The sequence below is a fragment of the Pelodiscus sinensis genome, chromosome 2, assembly GCF_052426305.1.
Source record: "Pelodiscus sinensis isolate ZL-2025 chromosome 2, ASM5242630v1, whole genome shotgun sequence".
Classification (NCBI taxonomy): domain Eukaryota; kingdom Metazoa; phylum Chordata; order Testudines; family Trionychidae; genus Pelodiscus; species Pelodiscus sinensis.
Window position 1 is genome coordinate 203,392,568 of NC_143053.1, and position 17,859 is coordinate 203,410,426.

The following is a 17,859-nucleotide window of genomic DNA, read 5'->3' on the forward strand; positions in this document are numbered from 1 at the left end:
AAATCACAGAAATGCAGGTGCTTTTACTTCAATGTTCCTAACCCCAGATATATACTCATGACTTAAATGTGAAAAGTTAGGCAGAGATTTTCTGGTCTGGCTCAGGGGGTACATCACCCGAGTCTTGGAATGGTAAGCAAGAGTGAATTCTTGTTGATTTGTGTGTGTGGGTGTTGGCTTCATTATTTTTAGAACAAAATTAGACTAGAAGTACTGGTGGGGTATTAGCATAATCCCTCTAATTTTTTCCATCCATGAGTTGAATATATTTTATTATGTGCTCTGAAGCATGTATGGATGTGCACCATCAATAGAAACATATACTGATGGCTGTGGAGGCTCTGCTAATCAGCTGGACAGCATTTATATCTCTCTGGGGTGGCTGTCCAAGTGCTCAGTTTAAAGGGAACACTGACTCCCTCCCACCATATTAGGGGTGGACAACCTAAACTTGAGAAGGAGCCAGAATTGACAAATGACATTGCCAAAGAGCAACAGTTCTATGTCACCAACCATGATCATCTCCCCACCACCACTCTCAGCACATACCGCCCACTGGCAGCCCCACCGATCTGTGCCTCCTTCTCCTTTTCCTCCCAGCCACTGTGATCAGGTCTCTTCCTCCAGCTCTCACACTGGAGGGGGGGAAGCATGGGAGTGCAGGCTCAGTGGAGAGGATAGGAAGTGGCAGGATCCTTGGGTGAAAGGGCCTAGAGCAGAGCTGGGGGTTGAACTGTGAGCACCCTCCGGCCTAGTGGGAAGTTGGCATCGGTAGCTCCAGCCCTGAATTTGGTACCTATGTAAGGAGCCACATATTAACTTCTGAAGAGCTGCATGTGGCTCTGGAGCCACAGGTTGGCCAACCCTGCACTATATCAACTGAAACAGGAAGATTTGCAATAGCACCTTGGGAATCCAACTCATGGACTGAGACACTGTTGTACTAGACACTGTGCAAATTAAAGAACACAGTGTGTATGTGTACGTGGGTGTGGGGGGGAGGGGGCGGGAGGATGAAAACTACTCACATTCTTCATTTGTCCCATTAGATTAAACACGTTACGAAGAAGCTGTGTTTTACCTTTCCTGCTCGTTGCAGTTCCTTTTTATCTCGGTTGGCAAATCCAGTCAATGCACTGGTTTCTAGCATCCCAGTCACAGCAAGCACAGGGGCCATCACTAGGTTCAGCAGAGTCATCTCCCACCCATATATAAAAGAAATGATGACCGACAATCCCATGCTGGAGATGTTTTGTGCTATTACACCAAGCCTCAAACCTGTTGCCTGTAATCAGTGAAAACTGTCATTTGGTCATGAGTCTTCAATGAAACCCTTTTCCCTACCCAATCATGAACAGAGAAAGACAAAAAACTAAACACATGAAACCCACAAAACACCACCACTACGACAACACCTTTCAGAGAGGCCCTTCTCTCTGGCCTCTTTTCCTCTAGCAGAAATGGGCTGTGTAATCCAGTACTGTTGTTTTTTGTTTGTTTGTTTTTTTAAAACAAGCCCATTTGTTGCTTCAAATCTTCATTCCCACGCTGTGTGAGCGGCACCAAAAAACAAAACTAAACAAAACAAAGAACCCCGCCTCTCCACCATTAGTGACTCCATAGCGAGTGATTCCGACTAAATTAGAGTGGACATAGGATGTTAATTCTGATTAAAAGAATCTTGACATTAGGGAGAGAAACTTCAGGCAGTGTGTATTTTTTTAAAACAAGTTCCTGAAAAATAGACTTTTTGAAATTTAATTGGAAACTCAGAATCTCTGCTAACATTTGTATAGTGCTTTCAGGTGAAGCACTTGTCTTTCAGTTGCTCTCCCTGTCATCCATCCCTTGCTCTTTTAAGAGATAGGCTAATCTGAAACGCTTAACGTGAACTCTGCTGAACTCCAAGTTTGCCCTGTGGCCCTACAATGGGCGGAATCACAACTCTAGCTCCAAATACTCATGAACTTCAGGAAAGCTTTAATCCAAACTCAAAACAGTAGTTCCAAGCCCTCTCTATGTACTGCACAACCCTGACTTCACTCACTCTGCCTCTAGCTCACAACTCTCTAGCGTTCCCTTTGTCCTGCCATTCTAAAGCCAATTCTCTCCATTCAAATATCTGTCCCCTCTCCTTGCCCTTTATAAACAGCCCTAACGTTTTGAGCTTCCTTGCTTTCTCTCCTCCCCATCTTTTCCATCTCCCCTGAACTGTGCCTTCTTCCTCTTGCTAGTATGATCCAGCACTCATGGTCACCAACCTCCTAACAGCTGAAGGCTGTACTTGTCCCCAGCTTTGTGGATAGAAGAGTGTTATCAGAAACCTGGCAGCATGGCCCATTTTAATGTAGGTGTTACATAGATACAAAAACCTCATGAGCCCACGCACATACGTACTGATTGAATTTGTGCTGCCTCTGTGGCTAATCTTGTTGTCAGAGCTCCAGTATTGTTTTTCTTGTCATCAAACCAAGAGATTTCCTATAGCACAAACAGAGAAATAAGGTTACTCTGTTCTCCCCTTTTTGGTTTAATAAAAAAATCATGTCTCCGAGTACCTCTGTTTGCACATAACCCTCCCTCCAAAGCACCAAAAATGTATTTGTGAATAGTTACATATGCAAATCATGTTACTAATCAATTTGTGCATGAAATTCCTTGATTTAGTGATATAAATATCCATTTGCAGCCAGATCATAACCTACTGGGGTTGCTTCCTTTACTTCAAATCAAGCAATGCTAATTTATATCCATTGATGATATATGATTTTTGTTCATTCAAAATTATTGCAAATATCACAGAGTTATAAAAACCCTTTGAATTATTGACCCTTTGTGTGCTTAGCAAGGCAACAGCTGAACTCTGACGATACCAAAATCTAGGCTATTTTCTTGAAGTCCTATGCTCTAAGCCTCCTCTTCTCTCGCAGACTCTGGGGCCTCCCCTATAAATCTTCTTATGCCCAGCAACCTTCTTATACTGAGTAGTCTGACAGCGAAGGAGGGCAGCAATTAGCCTTTACAGAATAGATGTCATGCTAGTTTAAGAGCTTTGGGTGGCCCTATATATCAGATAGGCTTTTAGTTACTGATCAACTGAAGATCAGTTATGGGCTACAAAAGGAAACCAGCTGACCTGTCAGCATCAGTATGGTCTCCAATTTCAAGGCTATAAGTTAATTGCAGAACTTGATTTGTATACATATAGATACACATGCACAGAGAGCGAGACAAAATTAAAAGCACGGCAGAAAACATAGTTCAGGGCTTGTAAGCCAAGAATATGCACTTGCTGGTCATTAGAAAATATGGACCTCACCATGACGCCCATTGTGTCTTTCCTCTGACTTCAGTAAGTTGAGAATCAGGCCTTTGCACAGAAAGTTAGTCTTAGGCCCTGTCCATTATACAATTAGAGACATTTTTGTAACCAGTTTGTCACATTTTTATCCTATTCTGGTTACAACACATGAAGTTAGGTTGTGTCCACACGGGATCATTTCTTCCACAGCACAAATAAATGTCAACCATATGTTTGAATCTACACCTATCATGTTGCCTCTATGGTACTGCAAAGCTGCATTTGAGCACTTTTATGTGGCTTCACAGTTGGTGACAGGTCCTGTAAAAAGACACACCTCAGACAAACACAAAGGGAAATATTTGGGTTAGTGAAGGTACTTAAGCCTCACAGAAATTATGCAAAAAATTGCTACATTCTTGGGGAGGAATCCATTTAGAGGATTGCTCCCTAGAAAAGGGTAAGCAGCGCATCCTTACCACAAGACAGAACAGGAAATGCCTGGGAGGGGAAGCAAGTCCCACAGGAACAGAGGGAGAGAGACAGGAAGAGGAGCATTGGGCAAGGTTCAGCAGGGCAAAACAGGGCCGGTTTGATTATTTGTGGGGCCTACTTTGAATGGTGGCACCCAGCCTGGGCCGCCGCACACTGGACCTAGGGCTCCAGCTCTGCCTGTGCGGGGCTGCTCCTTCAGCAGCGTGAGGAGTTCCCAGGCCAGCAGCGCAGGGGGGCCCTCACCACTGGCTCCTCCTTTTCTCCAGTGGGCTGGGGGCTGAGTGCACCGCTGGATGAGAGGCTGTCCCTGCCAGGCAGAGCCCCAGGACTTGGGCAGGTGGAGCCGATAATAAAGGACAGGGCCACGTGCACATGCCTCATGCCAGCCCTCGTCATAGAAGCTGGGTAAGGGACTCAGGGTATGTCTACACTACAGCACAAATTCGAACTAAATTAATTCGAATTAGTTAATTCGAACTAAGCTAATTCGAACTAGTGCATCTAGACCTAAAAACTAGTTCGAATTAGCATTTTACTAATTCGAACTAGCATGTCCACATTGAGTGGACCCTGAACCGGGGTTAAGGATGGCCGGAAGCAGTGCCGGCAGGGCATCAGGTTAGGACTTAGAGCGTGGAGCTGCTGCCTCAGGCTAGCCGAGGGCTGTGCTTAAAGGGATCCAGCCCCCACCCCGGACAGACAGTTCTCAGGGGTTCCCTGCTTGCTTGTCTAACTCAATGAGGGACAGCAAAGCAGTCCTGGCTTGGAGTGCCCTGAATGCCCACTCGGCACATCACAGCACTCGGCCATCAGCCCGGCTGCACTTGCTGCAGGCTGCCATCTGGGGTGGGGGTTAATCGGGGGGCTGCAGGAGAGCTTCCACCCCGAGGAGCCCGCAGAGCCAGCCCAGTCCTCCCTATCGGGGGCTCGTACCCCATTCCTCCCTCACCTCCTTCCACTTACCCCTCCCTAGCCCCCCTTCCTGATGTACAATGGTGTCCCTGGCCTCTGTTTGTGGAAGACTGGAGATGGATGGCACGAGACAAATGGCTTGGTCGTTGTCTTCAATCCATCCCCTCCAGGGTACCTAGTGTGGGCCGCTGTTGGCAGACAGGCTACTGGGCTAAATGGACCTTTGGTCTGACCCAGTACGTCAGTTCTTACGTTTTTATGTTCTAAGCTCAGGGCTCAGGGTCGGGGGTCTCAGTGGACCACCTTGATTTTCATGCAGACCTGCTCCTGGGTGGCTAGACTGGCAGCTCTCCTGCCCTAGATGGTCACTTTCCTGTGTCTAGTGTGGAGGTCGTGGATGTTGGAGGCTTCCCCCCAAACCTGGATGAGGTCCCTGATCTCCACACTAGACCAGGCGGGCGCCCGCCTCTTGCGGTCCCAGGCAAGCTCCTGGGAGCCGCCAGCCTTGTCCCGGGAAAAGGCAGAGGGCTGGGTGGCAGCAGGTGGCTGGCTCGTGGCGTCCCAGGTGCAGGGTCTGCTGGCTGGGTGCTGGCAGGCTTGCACCTGGCACGGGCACCGTAGCCAGACCATGTCTCTTTAAGGGCTCCGGGGCCAGGAGGGGGGCAGACAAGTTTCCCTGGTGGTGCCCAGAGTGGCCACCAGGGCAAGCTGGGGAGAGCTAGCCTCCCGCTAGTTCGAATTAAGTGGCTACACACCCCTTAATTCGAACTACTTAGTTCGAACGAGGCGTTAGTCCTTGTAGAATGAGGTTTATCTAGTTCGAATTAAGCGCACCGCTAGTTCGAATTAAGTTCGAACTAGCGATTTGTATGTGTAGCTCCTATCAAAGTTAATTCGAACTAACGTCTGTTAGTTCGAATTAACTTTGTAGTGTAGACATACCCTCAGATCACACAGCGCACAGTAGCCTTCTGGGGCAGAGGGAACCTACCCTGCCCACTTTCTTGAGCCCTGATGCCTTGAGCACTTTCTACAATCCAAGGGACCAGGGGAGCTGAGCCCCTGCATAAGGTTGGGGGGCATCTCCACACTCCCAGAAGGGGCAGGGTTCAGGCAGCCAGCCCTCAGCACCAACCTAGACCATGGTGCAAGCCCTCAGCACTACCTGGAGGATGCTGCGTGGTGCTCTGGCGGTGATTTAAAGGGTTCGGGACTCCAGCTGCTGTCGCTGGTGCAGTAGTGGCAGCAGCAGCTGGGACTGTTTGAAACCACCAGGGCCAGAGGCAACTGTCCCATTTGCCTCCCTCCCTGCCAATTCAGCAGGCCTGCAGGGGACTCTGAGCTGGGATTTGAGAAGGCCCTATAGGGATGTTTAGTGTTTTGTTTGATCTGTACTTTTCTGTGCTTTATGTACAAGTGTTCACCATACACACTCTTTGCATGTGTGTATATTGAACTACTGCCTGCCCCTGAGATAGCGAAACTAAGTCACATGCCGGAGTGGAGTTCAGGGAGCGTGTGCTATTTTGGGGGTTAGTGCTGGTCCTGGGGGCCTATGGAATGTGGGCTGAGGCCCCCTTTTCTGAGAAAGGGTAACTGATAGCTCAAGTGCCCACGAAATGTGACATGAGGACAGAGGGAGGAAGAAAACAGAGCTGCAGCCTACTGAGCCTCTAGAAACTTGAAACTCTCCATAAATCACGAACATCAGAGGTTGAGATTCCCCTCAGAGTAGCAACCCTAGGGCGTGGCTGGCATGGAGGGGCACTAGGGTCTTTGACCCTGGGGTCCAGCCCCTCAGCCATGGTAGAGTGCCAACACATTATACATACATTATATGTGGTAAGAAAGAGCAGAATAGTATTACAGAAATAAAACCATAATTGTGGATTAAAAAAATTGCTGTAACTGAATGATGATATTTACAAAGTGTGGAGCCTGGGGCAGCCAGCCCGAACTGTCCTATGGATGGGATGACTCTGCCAGTGCCCAACAGAAGGGAATAATCACTTTCCTCAATCTGCTGGCAATGGTCCTACTAATGCAGCCCAATATTCTGTTAGCCTTCTTGGCAACAAGGGCACACTGATTCATTTGAAGTTTCTTGTCTACTGTAATCCCCAGGTCCTTTTCTGCACAACTGCTGCTTAGCCAGTAGGTCCCCACCCTGAAACAATATTTGGGATTCTCCCTTCCTAACTGCAAGACACTGCACTTGTTCTTGTTGAATCTCAGATTTTTTTTGGCCTAATGCACTCTGGACCTTACCCTACCTTCCCATATATCTACCTCTCCTCCCAACTTAGTATCCTCCACAAACTTGCTGAGGGTGCAAACTTGCCAAGGGTCCATCTACAATGCAATTCCTACTGTACTGGGAGATAGTCACAAAATGCACATCCAAGGACAGTGTTATAGGATGGGAAACAAAGCATGCTCTGAAGAACCACATTTCCACTGTGGTTGTGAATGACAAATTTACAGAAGCCAGAGGATGCAGAACAGTTCAGGAACATGGTTAAAATTAATTTTAGTTTTATCTACATGACAAAACATGTTTAAAACCACATCAGGACACTGGTATTATAACCAAGTCACTCAGTACAATTTGGATTTATAATGTAGATGTGAGCTAAACATACTTATGTTAAGCCTTCTTAGCATTGCTGTATGAGAGCCTTATTTTGTAGCCTTGTCCTTAGAAACAGAATCATGCTGAATGAGGTTTAAACACTGTTGTTGCTAGGGTTCTAATATGGATGCCCTAATGCAAAAAAAGAAAGATATATCTCTTTTTCTCTTTTTTTCTGAAGACTGCCAAAAACACATTAATGGACAAGCCAGAGAGTTTTCTATCTTTCAGTCAGTCAAACCTTCCCCTCCTGACTCCAGGGAGAAAAAAAGTTTTAAGCTCCTCACATAAAACTGTTCCCCCCTTGAATAAGCCATGAATACTGCCCACATTATTATGAGCAGGAATTCTTTGCTCCTCTCTGTGCTCCATTGGTGGGATGGTGTTTTTTCTCTGTGCTCTACTAATAGCTGTTCTGGGGCTCAAGAAGCAGCAAATCTAGGATGCTTGGAGGCCTCTTGGTCACCTTCTCTTGTTATCTTTTCTAGTTCTTCAAGATGTAGAAGCTCCAGGATACTGCTCAAGAAAGTGTTGCTGTTCTTTTTGCCTATAAATTACCTAGTTAGGACTTGTGAATGTCAGGTAGACAGAACAGTAAGGAGCAATCATTTCTGCAGTGCAGACAGACAAGAAGTGAACTAGTGATAGAAATGTAGCCGTGTTAGTCTGGTGTAGCTAAAACAAAATACAGGACTATGTAGCATTTTAAAGACTAACAAGATGGTTTATTAGATGATGAGCTTCCGTGGGCCAGACCCACTTCCTCAGATGATCTGAGGAAGTGGGTCTGGCCCACGGAAGCTCATCATCTAATAAACCATCTTGTTAGTCTTTAAAATGCTACATAGTCCTGTATTTTGAAGAAGTGAACTGGCAGCCAGTAGTTATTCTTCTCAGCTAAGGAGAAGTTCCTTTTCTTTTTGGTTCTCAGCATGCCTCTCCTTTAATGCTCAGTATCTGTTGCTGGAGGTTCTACTTCAGCTAGACTGAAATTCATACCAGGGTCTTCTGATTGCTCAGTGCCACTGGACTAAGAGGCAGGGTCGGCTTTAGGCTGATTCGACCGATTCCCCCGAATCAGGCCCTGCGCCTAAGAGGGCCCCACGCCCTAATGCCGGAAGTGTGCTGGTGTACCGGGCGCGCTGCGGGAGGGGGCGTCGGCCCTGGAGGAGGCGCGCGGCAGCTTCTCTGCACTGCAGAAGGGGTGAGTCGAGCGCAGGGGTTTCTCTGTGCCATGGGAGGCGGGGGGGTCGGCCCCGGGGTTTGGTGGGAAGGCAGGACATGACTCTGCCCTCTAACTGGCGATTTAAAGGGGCTGTGACTCTTCTTTTGTCAGCGGTATTTTTTTTTTGCTCAACAAAAAAATCCTGGTTGCCGGGGCCCCATTGAAACTGTTCGAAGGCCCCGCACTTCCTAAAGCCGGCCCTGCTAAGAGGACAATCATGTGCTAACTGGTTGTTTCAGTGCAGTTAATATAAATACAAATGATATTTAGGATGATAATAGACATCTGTCAGCAGACCAAAGAAGACCATGCCCAGCAGGTACAAGCAGGAATATAATCTGGTCATTCAAAAAGCCAACTCATTTAAAATTAACGTGGTTTAAAATTAAATAGGTGGTATCCTCAGGTCACATCCACACTTAACTCTCCCTTCTCTCCTCCCAAGTTCTCCCTGATTTTAACAAATGTAGTTAAACTTGATTGCCACTTAACTGTGTTCCATGTGATAGTTTAGTCTGCATGGAGGGGACTGAGTCATGTTATAATGGGATTCAAAACCCTATTCCAGTTGTTAGAACAAGTTTAAACCGCAACCAAGTTTAATGATTTTTTTGACGTGGTTGTTTTCAGTCTGTAGAGAGGGTCTTAGTTTGGTAGCATGTAGTTTTCATAATAAGGTTCTAATAGAATTTCCGGGCAAACAAATCTCTATTCTGAATAGTTAAGGAAATTTGCAATAGTGGTGGTTAATTATTGTTAGAATTAACATTGTACTCTGTCTGAAGTAGAAGAAAACTTAAATCTTCACGTGAAAGATGATGCAGTAATGCAGCATTGTGTAAGAGGAAAGAAAATGGATTGAACCATTTGCAATTTACTATAGAAAAGACAAATAAGAAAATGGTGTACTTATAAGAAAATTTTAACACTAACCTGTCGCAACATGGCTTTAAATGCCATATGCCTTAATCTCATTGTTAGGGTTTCTCCAGACCTCCCGTAAAGAAATCCCTGCAAGTGGGAGAGGGGAAAAAAAAGAAGTAAAAAGCAGCAGTGCCTCATATCTTGATTTTTACTACTTTCAGTTGAAATGGCAGTCTGATACTATTTATACATCAAGTGCAGCCATTTATTACAAGCATAGCACGCAAAGGCTAGATGCGAACATAAAATTAGCAAACATGAGCTGAACAATACAGCTCCAGAACCAGACATTCTCCCATCCCATCATGCCACAATTCCTCAGCTGCCAGCCTTAAATTCATAGCTGGTTACAGTAGTTACTAGAATGCAGACCGCTGTTCAGACTAATTATTTTATGGATGATGGGAATTTACCTGCAAAAACCAAGTGATAAAGCAAACCACACCTATCGCAGCAAATATGATGGAGAAAATGTTAGCTTCATGCCGGATCCTCTCCGGATCATCTTTTATTGAAAAAATCTGCAAAAATAGAAGGAAGAACATCCCAATGTTTTATTAACCAGCCTATTAAAAGATGCTGTATAACACTCAATTCTAGTTTATCTAGTTTCTAACATCCTTGGGGAAAAAGAGAGGAGACCATTTATATGACTATTTCAAGGTTTCAGAAGGGTAGCTGAGTTAGTCTGTAACAGGAAAAACTTAAAAAACAACAAATAGTCTGGTAGCACTTTAAAGACTAACTAAACATGTAGATGGTATCATGAGCTTTCAAGGGCACAGCCCACTTCTTCAAATGAAGAAGTTTTTCCTATTTCAAGGTTAACATTAATGAAAACCAAGGGTTAAAAATTTTCAAAAGCACTCATTGACCTTTCTGCCTCACATTGGCTCCCCATCCTGATAATCCTGGTGCTATATCGCTGCGGTTTGGCTACTGAATTACGTTTATTCAGATCCCTAGGCACTAGCATCAGAGACTGCAGTAATTTCTGTACCCGTAGGCTGGCTTTGGAATGCTGAAGTCACAATTAGAAAGAACAAAAATCAATTTTTTTAGCAGAACAGAGGTTAGGCCTCTAATGCTGGCCTGTAAGGAAACTGTTTCTCTTGATATTTCAATAGGCATAATCTTTCATGATTAAAGTAGGACCTGCTTCATTCAGTGCAGAAAGAGCCTCATCCATGTTAGAGAGAGAGAAAAAGGTGTGAGTCAGTGATTGGAAACTTCTTTGGTCTACATTACAACATGCGCTAAAAATAATAATCCCTCAGTGGCTTTGGACAACGTGCATGTCTCTGCCTCAGCGTGTGTAAACTAGGGATAATCTTGCCTTCCTTCCCAGATATGTTGAGATATTCATTAGTGTTCATAAAGTACATTGAAAATGATAAAAAAAAATGCAATGTAAATACGAAGGATCATTATTCTATGGAAAACTCTTAGTCCTAACCATTTTTAAATTGAAAGATGTAAAACCATTCAGAACCTAAGAAAACCATGTTTGCAATAATGCTATAATCTTCTTATGTTGGGTGCTCAGTGACTCAAGAAACAGTTGGGAAATTATGCTAGCCTATTTTTGTGAAGACTTTTTATATAAAACTGATTTTAAAACTGTCCTGATTTAATTGAAATGTACATGGGGCCAGCCATTCCTGTCAAGTCATCTTAACTGGCACCCTTCTACAATTACATGATGGAAAAGTCAACACTCCGCTTTGTGATGAAGTAGGGATTGTATTGTCCTTGCTATGTTGCATGTGAGTTCTACTGTCCTGTAGTAACCCTGTGTGTGCCTCAGTTTCCTGGGGCACCTAAATGGTGATGGGAATGTTGGTGTAATAACTTCCCCCACATACATTATGGCATATGCCTTTTGTAACCTGAGTCCAGGAAGGGTATGAGACCAGGTAGCACCTTTTACCTGGGAAGCAAGACTAAGGCTGGAGGAAGGGCTTGGAGAATGGAGGGGGGTCAGGGGAATTGACTGTGAGCCCCTCTCCCCCAACATGCATTGTGCTGACAGCTTTTGGTTATTATATTTACAAGTCTGTTCTACGCTGTATCCCTGTTGACTAATAAACCTTCTCTTCTACCTGCTGGTTGAGAGACACATCTGACTGAGGATGAGGATGCAGTACCCAGTGATTGTCCCCAGACTCAGTGATATACTTACTGTTATAATTTTAGCAAAGATGATGGAAAAGGCAGGATGACATGCTCCACTAACAACAGCAGCTAGAGTCCCCAATGCAATGAAAGGCCACTCAGACCTGTTTAATCTAAAAAGCTTGAGGAAAGAAACTTTGGGGAGGTGTTCCTGGAAAAGAAAAGAAAGAACAGATTAAAATGAAATTTTACTTTTGTCAAAAACAACCCATTTGCAAAGAGAGCTGAGTTGCATTATGGTGGCTAGAGGAAGAATTGAGTTTAAGAACCCTGGACCCTTATAGAGAATAAGGCAGGTATCTGGAACAACTAACTACAGGTAACAAGACTGGCCTAAAGCTATTTGTAAGAGTATTCCAGAATGAGTGTTTTTTAACAGCAAACTTCATGCTTTTCCCTTACCTACAGTAGCACCTTTCACCCAAGCATCTCACAGAAGCTCTACAAAGGAGCTCATGTGTTACATATGTTTTATAGAGGAGGAAATGAGGTACTGAGAAGTGAAGTGATTTTCTGAAAGTCACCGACTGAATCTGTGATACAGCATGAGGAAGCGCACACAATCCTCTTGACTCCCTGCGGAAAAGTCTTTGCTATATACCTCTTTTTAGAGGTGCTCTGATCTCTCTGGAAGAACTGTGCAGGTTCATTACTGCCTGTTGAATCTATTTAGGATTAAAAAACAAAGAATCACAAACATAACCAACCAAAAAATTAAGCCACACTAAAGCATTACCTCTTCAGGTGCGGCTTCTTCTTCAGTCTTTTTCTGAGAAACATGGTTTATGCTTGCTCTTTTAGAAATCAGCCCATTGACAGGGGATACTTCATGATCTTTTAAGGAAATCATTTCTGTGGATTCTTCGCTGTCTTCTGTTTTAATAGACTTTAAACACAACATAAATTCAGTCACAAATGAATCAAAAAGGTCAAAATAGTTGCATTAGGAAGACTCCACTTCCATTTACAACTTCATGTAGGTTCTGTGAAACCCTGACGGCTATTTTGGGTTTAATCCTCTGAGTACATTTGCTGCTTAAACCCTTACTAAGCAGAAACATAAAAAAGCCGAACTACTCACATCCTGAAGTCCAGCTACAGAGGTTACCTAAACATTTACACAAAAAGCTAATGTTTTGTGGCAAGCATTAAGGAAGCCATACTTTCTTCCACCAACCTAATCCTGTGAGCTTCCATTGATTTCCACAAGATAGGAGATTGCTCAATGCCTTTCAGCTGTGGGCCCAAAAAGTTGTAAGCAAACAGTACATAAAGTCTACTTTGATATATTGTTTTCATTCTGTTTTTTTAAATGGTTTTCAAAACTCATGAGAAAATGTGTTAGTTCTCCCACTTTAGGTCAATATCCTGGCCCACTGAAGTCAGTGGCAACACTTACCGACTTTGAAAGACACACGATTTCATCCCTAGTATTTTGAAAATTTTTCCTGAATTTCCTTCTAGTTTATCCTCCCACAGAGAGTATCATAGGGTATATCTACACAACAGAGTTTTGTCGGAAAAATGGCCGTTTTTCAGACAAAACTTGAGGGACACCCACACTGCAGTTGTGTTCTTCCTCAAGAAAATTGAAAGAACAGAGAGGTGTTTTCTGGCATTGGTAATTACCATTATACGAGGAAGAAACTTTTTTTGCAAAAGAGCTCTTTCGTAAAAAGGTGTGTGTGAATGGGGAAGAGGGAGTTCTTTCAGAAGAAGAGGAAAGAGGAAAAAGCACATGTGCCCTGGTGGCCATTCCGTCCATAGCAATCACAGCTTACATGCGAGAGAGCATCCATTCAGTCTGGATGCTCTCTTCTGAAAAAAGCTTCCTCGGAAAGAAGCCTGTAGTCTAGACGTAGCCACAGTGGGCTATTCTGAATCACACAGATGAACGAATCCATGATGATATAACAGTTCTAAAGTATTGCATATAAGGAAGTTGCATACTAATAGGCTATGTCTAGACTGGCATGATTTTCCGGAAATGCTTTTAACGGAAAAGTTTTCCGTTAAAAGCATTTTCGGAACAGAGCGTCTAGATTGGCACGGATGCTTTCTGCAAAAGCACTTTTTGCGAAAAAGCGTCCGGGCCAATCTAGATGTGCTTTTCCGCAAAAAAGCCCCGATCGCCATTTTCGCGATCAGGGCTTTTTTGCGGAAAACAAATCTGAGCTGTCTACACTGGCCCTCTTGCGCAAAAGGACTTTTGCCCGAACGGGAGCAGCATAGTATTTCCGCAAGAACACTGACAATCTTACATGAGATCGTCAGTGCTTTTGCGGAAATTCAAGCGGCCAGTGTAGACAGCTGGCAAGTTTTTCCGGAAAAGTGGCTGATTTTCCGGAAAAACTGGCCAGTCTAGACACAGCCATATGGTTTAAAACACAGTTTCAAGAGTCAGAGCAAGCCATGCTTGTCTTGAAACTATTTTAAAAAACGAACAATCTTTTAAAGTATATTCATGAGTTTTCTAGAATATGGCTTAAAAGCAGCCTACTTCTATCTACTGGATGTTCTTAAATGGTGGTGTTATCGGGAGTGGATTTAAACCATGGTAACATGAGTGGCATGAAAAAACACCACTTTAAAATTGTTCCACTGCGACAGCCTTACTGCCAGTCAAGCTCTTGTCTCCATTAAACAAACTACCAACTCTTCTCTCACAGCTGGGCTAGCAACTGGGGCAACCAGGTATCTTAGCTTCTACTGTAAACCTGGTTGGATAACATGGTAGTAAAAAATGCCAGTGCCCTGCCTGCAATATGCTAGTATCATTTCTACCATGGAAGAGGTTGCACTAGTGCTGGAGCAACAGCGGGGGAAATGCTGAATATTCCCACTTTATGCACAACTGCAATGATACATGCAAAATTAGATGTATCGGTGTGGAGTGCAGATCTAAAATAAAAATTAGGAAATAAAATTACAGACTAGAAAATTACTGTTTCTTTGGAACCATCTTTGGGCTGTGAAAGATTCCATCCTCCTTTTTAGTTGAGATTCCACACAGAGGAGAGGCCAAAGGAGCTGTGCTATAAGGAAGCTGGAGGATGGGGAAGGAGGCCAAATTTTAGCACGTCCTGGAGTATCTGGAGTTTGGGGATCAGAGTGCCCTTCCTTTTTTGGGGAGGCAGGGGGGAACAAACCCAGTGACATGTACAAACAGAACCATCTTGGGTTTTTGGCAGGGAGGAGGTGATTTGGCTTTTTAGTGAAAGTTGTGCCTCTTACTTTCTTGGCAGAGTAACAAACTCAATGCATATACTAGTATATGTGTGTGACCTGCTTATTACACAAACTTTTAAACAAACAAAGTTGCTGTATCACAACCAAAACACTTTTACAAAGATACCAAAGTTTTGCTGTGAAATACCCAAGAGACTTCTTAAGCGAAACAAAACAGCTCCACACATCTACATTCTCATTTCTAGCCTTTATAGCTGAATTTACAATTTTATTGTACCTGAGCGGTGGCAAGTGCATAATATAACCCCTTTCTCTTCATCAGCTCTGTATGAGTTCCTACTTCAGCCACTGCACCATCTGCTAGGGCCACTATTACATTTGCAGTCCGAACGGTGGAAAGCCGATGAGCTATTACAAGAGTGGTCCGACCTTTGCTGGCCTGGAAACAAAACAGCCAAATTGTAATTCGTGTCCCCCGTGGCTTGGAGATTTAGCGTAATTTACTCTAATTTGTCACACTGAGACTGTAGTTGTTTCCTATTGATTTCATTTGCTAAACATCCTGACAATCCATGAGTTTTTCCACAACTGACTCAACTAGAAACCTTGTGAGCCCGGATTCCTTCTCTGCTGGGCTACAGGAAATGCACTTGCTGGCATCCACACTAAACAAAAATCAGAAAGCTTGTTTTGCTTCTCCTGCTTTTCTTGACTCTCCCCCTCTGACTGTTCTATTCAAAATTAAACTCTGAGCTATTCTAGGTTATGCCAGGGGGAGCAGTCTCATAGGGATCAATTCTTTGCAGAGGAGCAGATGGAGCAATGTGTGCATTGGCCCTGCCCCACCAGGTGGCATGAAGTTAACTATGCTAGCCTCAGGCCGCCCATGGATTGTCCTGCACTGGGAGAGCTCTCAACTGTCTTCTTGGAGTTTCTGCAAGTGCTTCTTTGCAGCCAGTGTGGTAGAAAGACACCTGGGATAAATCTACACTGCAATCTCTCACCTGAGGTTGCCCTCGGTCAGCTGACTCAGACTCCTAGGGCTCAGGCTGTGAGACGATAATCCTGCTGTGGACATTCAGGTGGCTCTGTGTAAGGGGACTGCTGGTCCCTTATTAAAACTCAGTCTGCGTTTTTGTTGGTAAACTTCCAGTATGAAAAAGAAAGTGATGGGTCTTTGAGAAATCAGGATCCTGAGACTGACAGCTCTCAGGAACAGTGGGAAGAAGCCAGCACTCCCAGTCTTCCTGAATGCCAGGTCTTCCTGGGGAGAGTCCTGTCCTCCGTGTCAGCTAGTTTTCCTGGATCAGACTGAGTGGGCAGAGCTAAGGAGACGTCATGTGCCCAAGCTGAGCTGGATGGGTGGAGAGCCATGCCAGCCAGAGACACAGCCTGGAAGCAGAGCCATGCTGGGAATAAAGCTGCAGACATGGAGGCAGAAACTACCCTGGGAACTGGAGACAGCACAGCAGAGAGTGGAGCTGGGGCTGGAGCATGCTGGAGCTGGGTGTGGTAAGCAGCAGGGGGAACCCTGGGTAGAGGCTCAGTGTAGGGGTCTTCACCAGACAAGAAGCCTTGCTGGCCTGGGGAACGGCTGATGCTAGAAGAAGGGTCCTGCCGCCCAGAGCAAATGTCTGACCTGCAGCATCCCTGTAGCACAGCCAAGGCCGGAGGAGGTGGCCTGGTGCCTACAAGAAACAGACTGTGAACTACCCTTGTATTCCAGACACACTGTTTGTGAGGTGTCCGAGCCATGGGGTGGAGTGATGTGTTTTCCATTCACTTTTTCCATCCCACCCCTCTTTTCTAAAACTGATGGTTGTTTAATGAATTGGATTTGCTTTCAGCTGTAAGTAATCATCAATGGGTCCATGAAAAGTCTAGTAAGATGAGAACACCCCAGAGTGGGGACACCCTAGCCCCTGCCCTAGGTGACCTCAGCAAGTTTAGGGGTCAAGCCCCCAGGAATCCTGGTGCCTGCATTGTTGGGGTTATGAGGACTCTGTCATCCAGGAGAGTGGAAGGGGCGCACTTGAGGGCAGGGAGGCTTCTGGGTAAAGGAACTGGGAGCAGGGACTCAGATCCTTTCACTAGCCCACTTCCCTGGGGTGGTGCAAAAGCCACGAAAGTTCCCCACAATAGTGGGACCATTCCCCCGCTTACATCTGGGACCTGATGGAGGGGACCTAGACGTTTGTATCCAGCCCAAGCCCAAATGTCTGCCCCTCAGTTTTAAATCCGGAGTCCCACGAGCCCAAGTTTGCTGACACAGGCCCACTTACAGAGGGGTAATGCAATGCAGACATACCCTGAAAATATATCCAGGTCACACTGATGTAGTCCTATTTCAAATGGGACTACATTAACGAAATACCTTTTAAAGGGCACTTACAGCACACCACCACTTTACCACGGTTCACAAATCACACCCCTTTGGGGCACTTTGCTAGTGCCATGTAGACAAACAGGGTTGAGAATCTGTTTTTCTTTTGGAGGGAATAACCATGAGTGAACTGAAATACTAATCCAATGCACACGTCTTTGGCCATGTACATCTCTATGAAAAGCATGAGCTAGAAGGTATCAATATTTACATCCCCTGAAAGATTAACATCACTGTAGCACTTCTTAATACCCCATCTGACATTTCTGTTAGCTTTGTTCTAAGGGCCTGAAAGGATAGAAATATCTAGTGCATCAATTCCTATTTGTGGGTATTTAAAATTGATTTAAAAAAAAATGGACAAGATACAGATTCCAAAAGCTTTAATGGTGACACTAATTATTTGCCAAAGGCAAATGTTGCCCTCAGTGACTGTACCCTATTTACAACCTGATTATAGTCAATGGGTTTGCATGCACATCAGGGCAATATTTGGGCACCATAACCCCATGATAATACATTCATTGCATCTAGGGCCCTACCTAATTCCTGGTTCATTTTGGTCAATTTCATGGCTGTAGGATTTAAAAATAGTGAATTTCATTATTTCAGTCACTTAAATG

At 44.7% G+C, this 17,859-nt stretch overlaps 1 protein-coding gene across 3 annotated transcripts in view; it reads right to left on the bottom strand.

Moving 5' to 3' along the window:
* LOC102448702 (ATP-binding cassette sub-family B member 5) overlaps window positions 1-17,859 on the bottom strand; it is a 76,607-nt gene that overhangs the window by 21,746 nt on the left and 37,002 nt on the right. For all 3 annotated transcript variants that reach the window (XR_012902008.2, XM_075922238.2, XM_006138343.5), the window contains 7 exons: window positions 15,131-15,292; window positions 12,401-12,550; window positions 11,672-11,815; window positions 9,903-10,010; window positions 9,499-9,576; window positions 2,398-2,481; window positions 1,082-1,285 (listed from right to left, as the gene is read on the bottom strand). Coding sequence is in view for 2 of the 3 variants with exons in the window: in XM_075922238.2 (XP_075778353.2) it covers window positions 1,082-1,285; window positions 2,398-2,481; window positions 9,499-9,576; window positions 9,903-10,010; window positions 11,672-11,815; window positions 12,401-12,550; window positions 15,131-15,292 (930 nt within the window). In the remaining variant the exon portion in view is untranslated. The remainder of the gene's footprint in view (window positions 1-1,081; window positions 1,286-2,397; window positions 2,482-9,498; window positions 9,577-9,902; window positions 10,011-11,671; window positions 11,816-12,400; window positions 12,551-15,130; window positions 15,293-17,859) is intronic.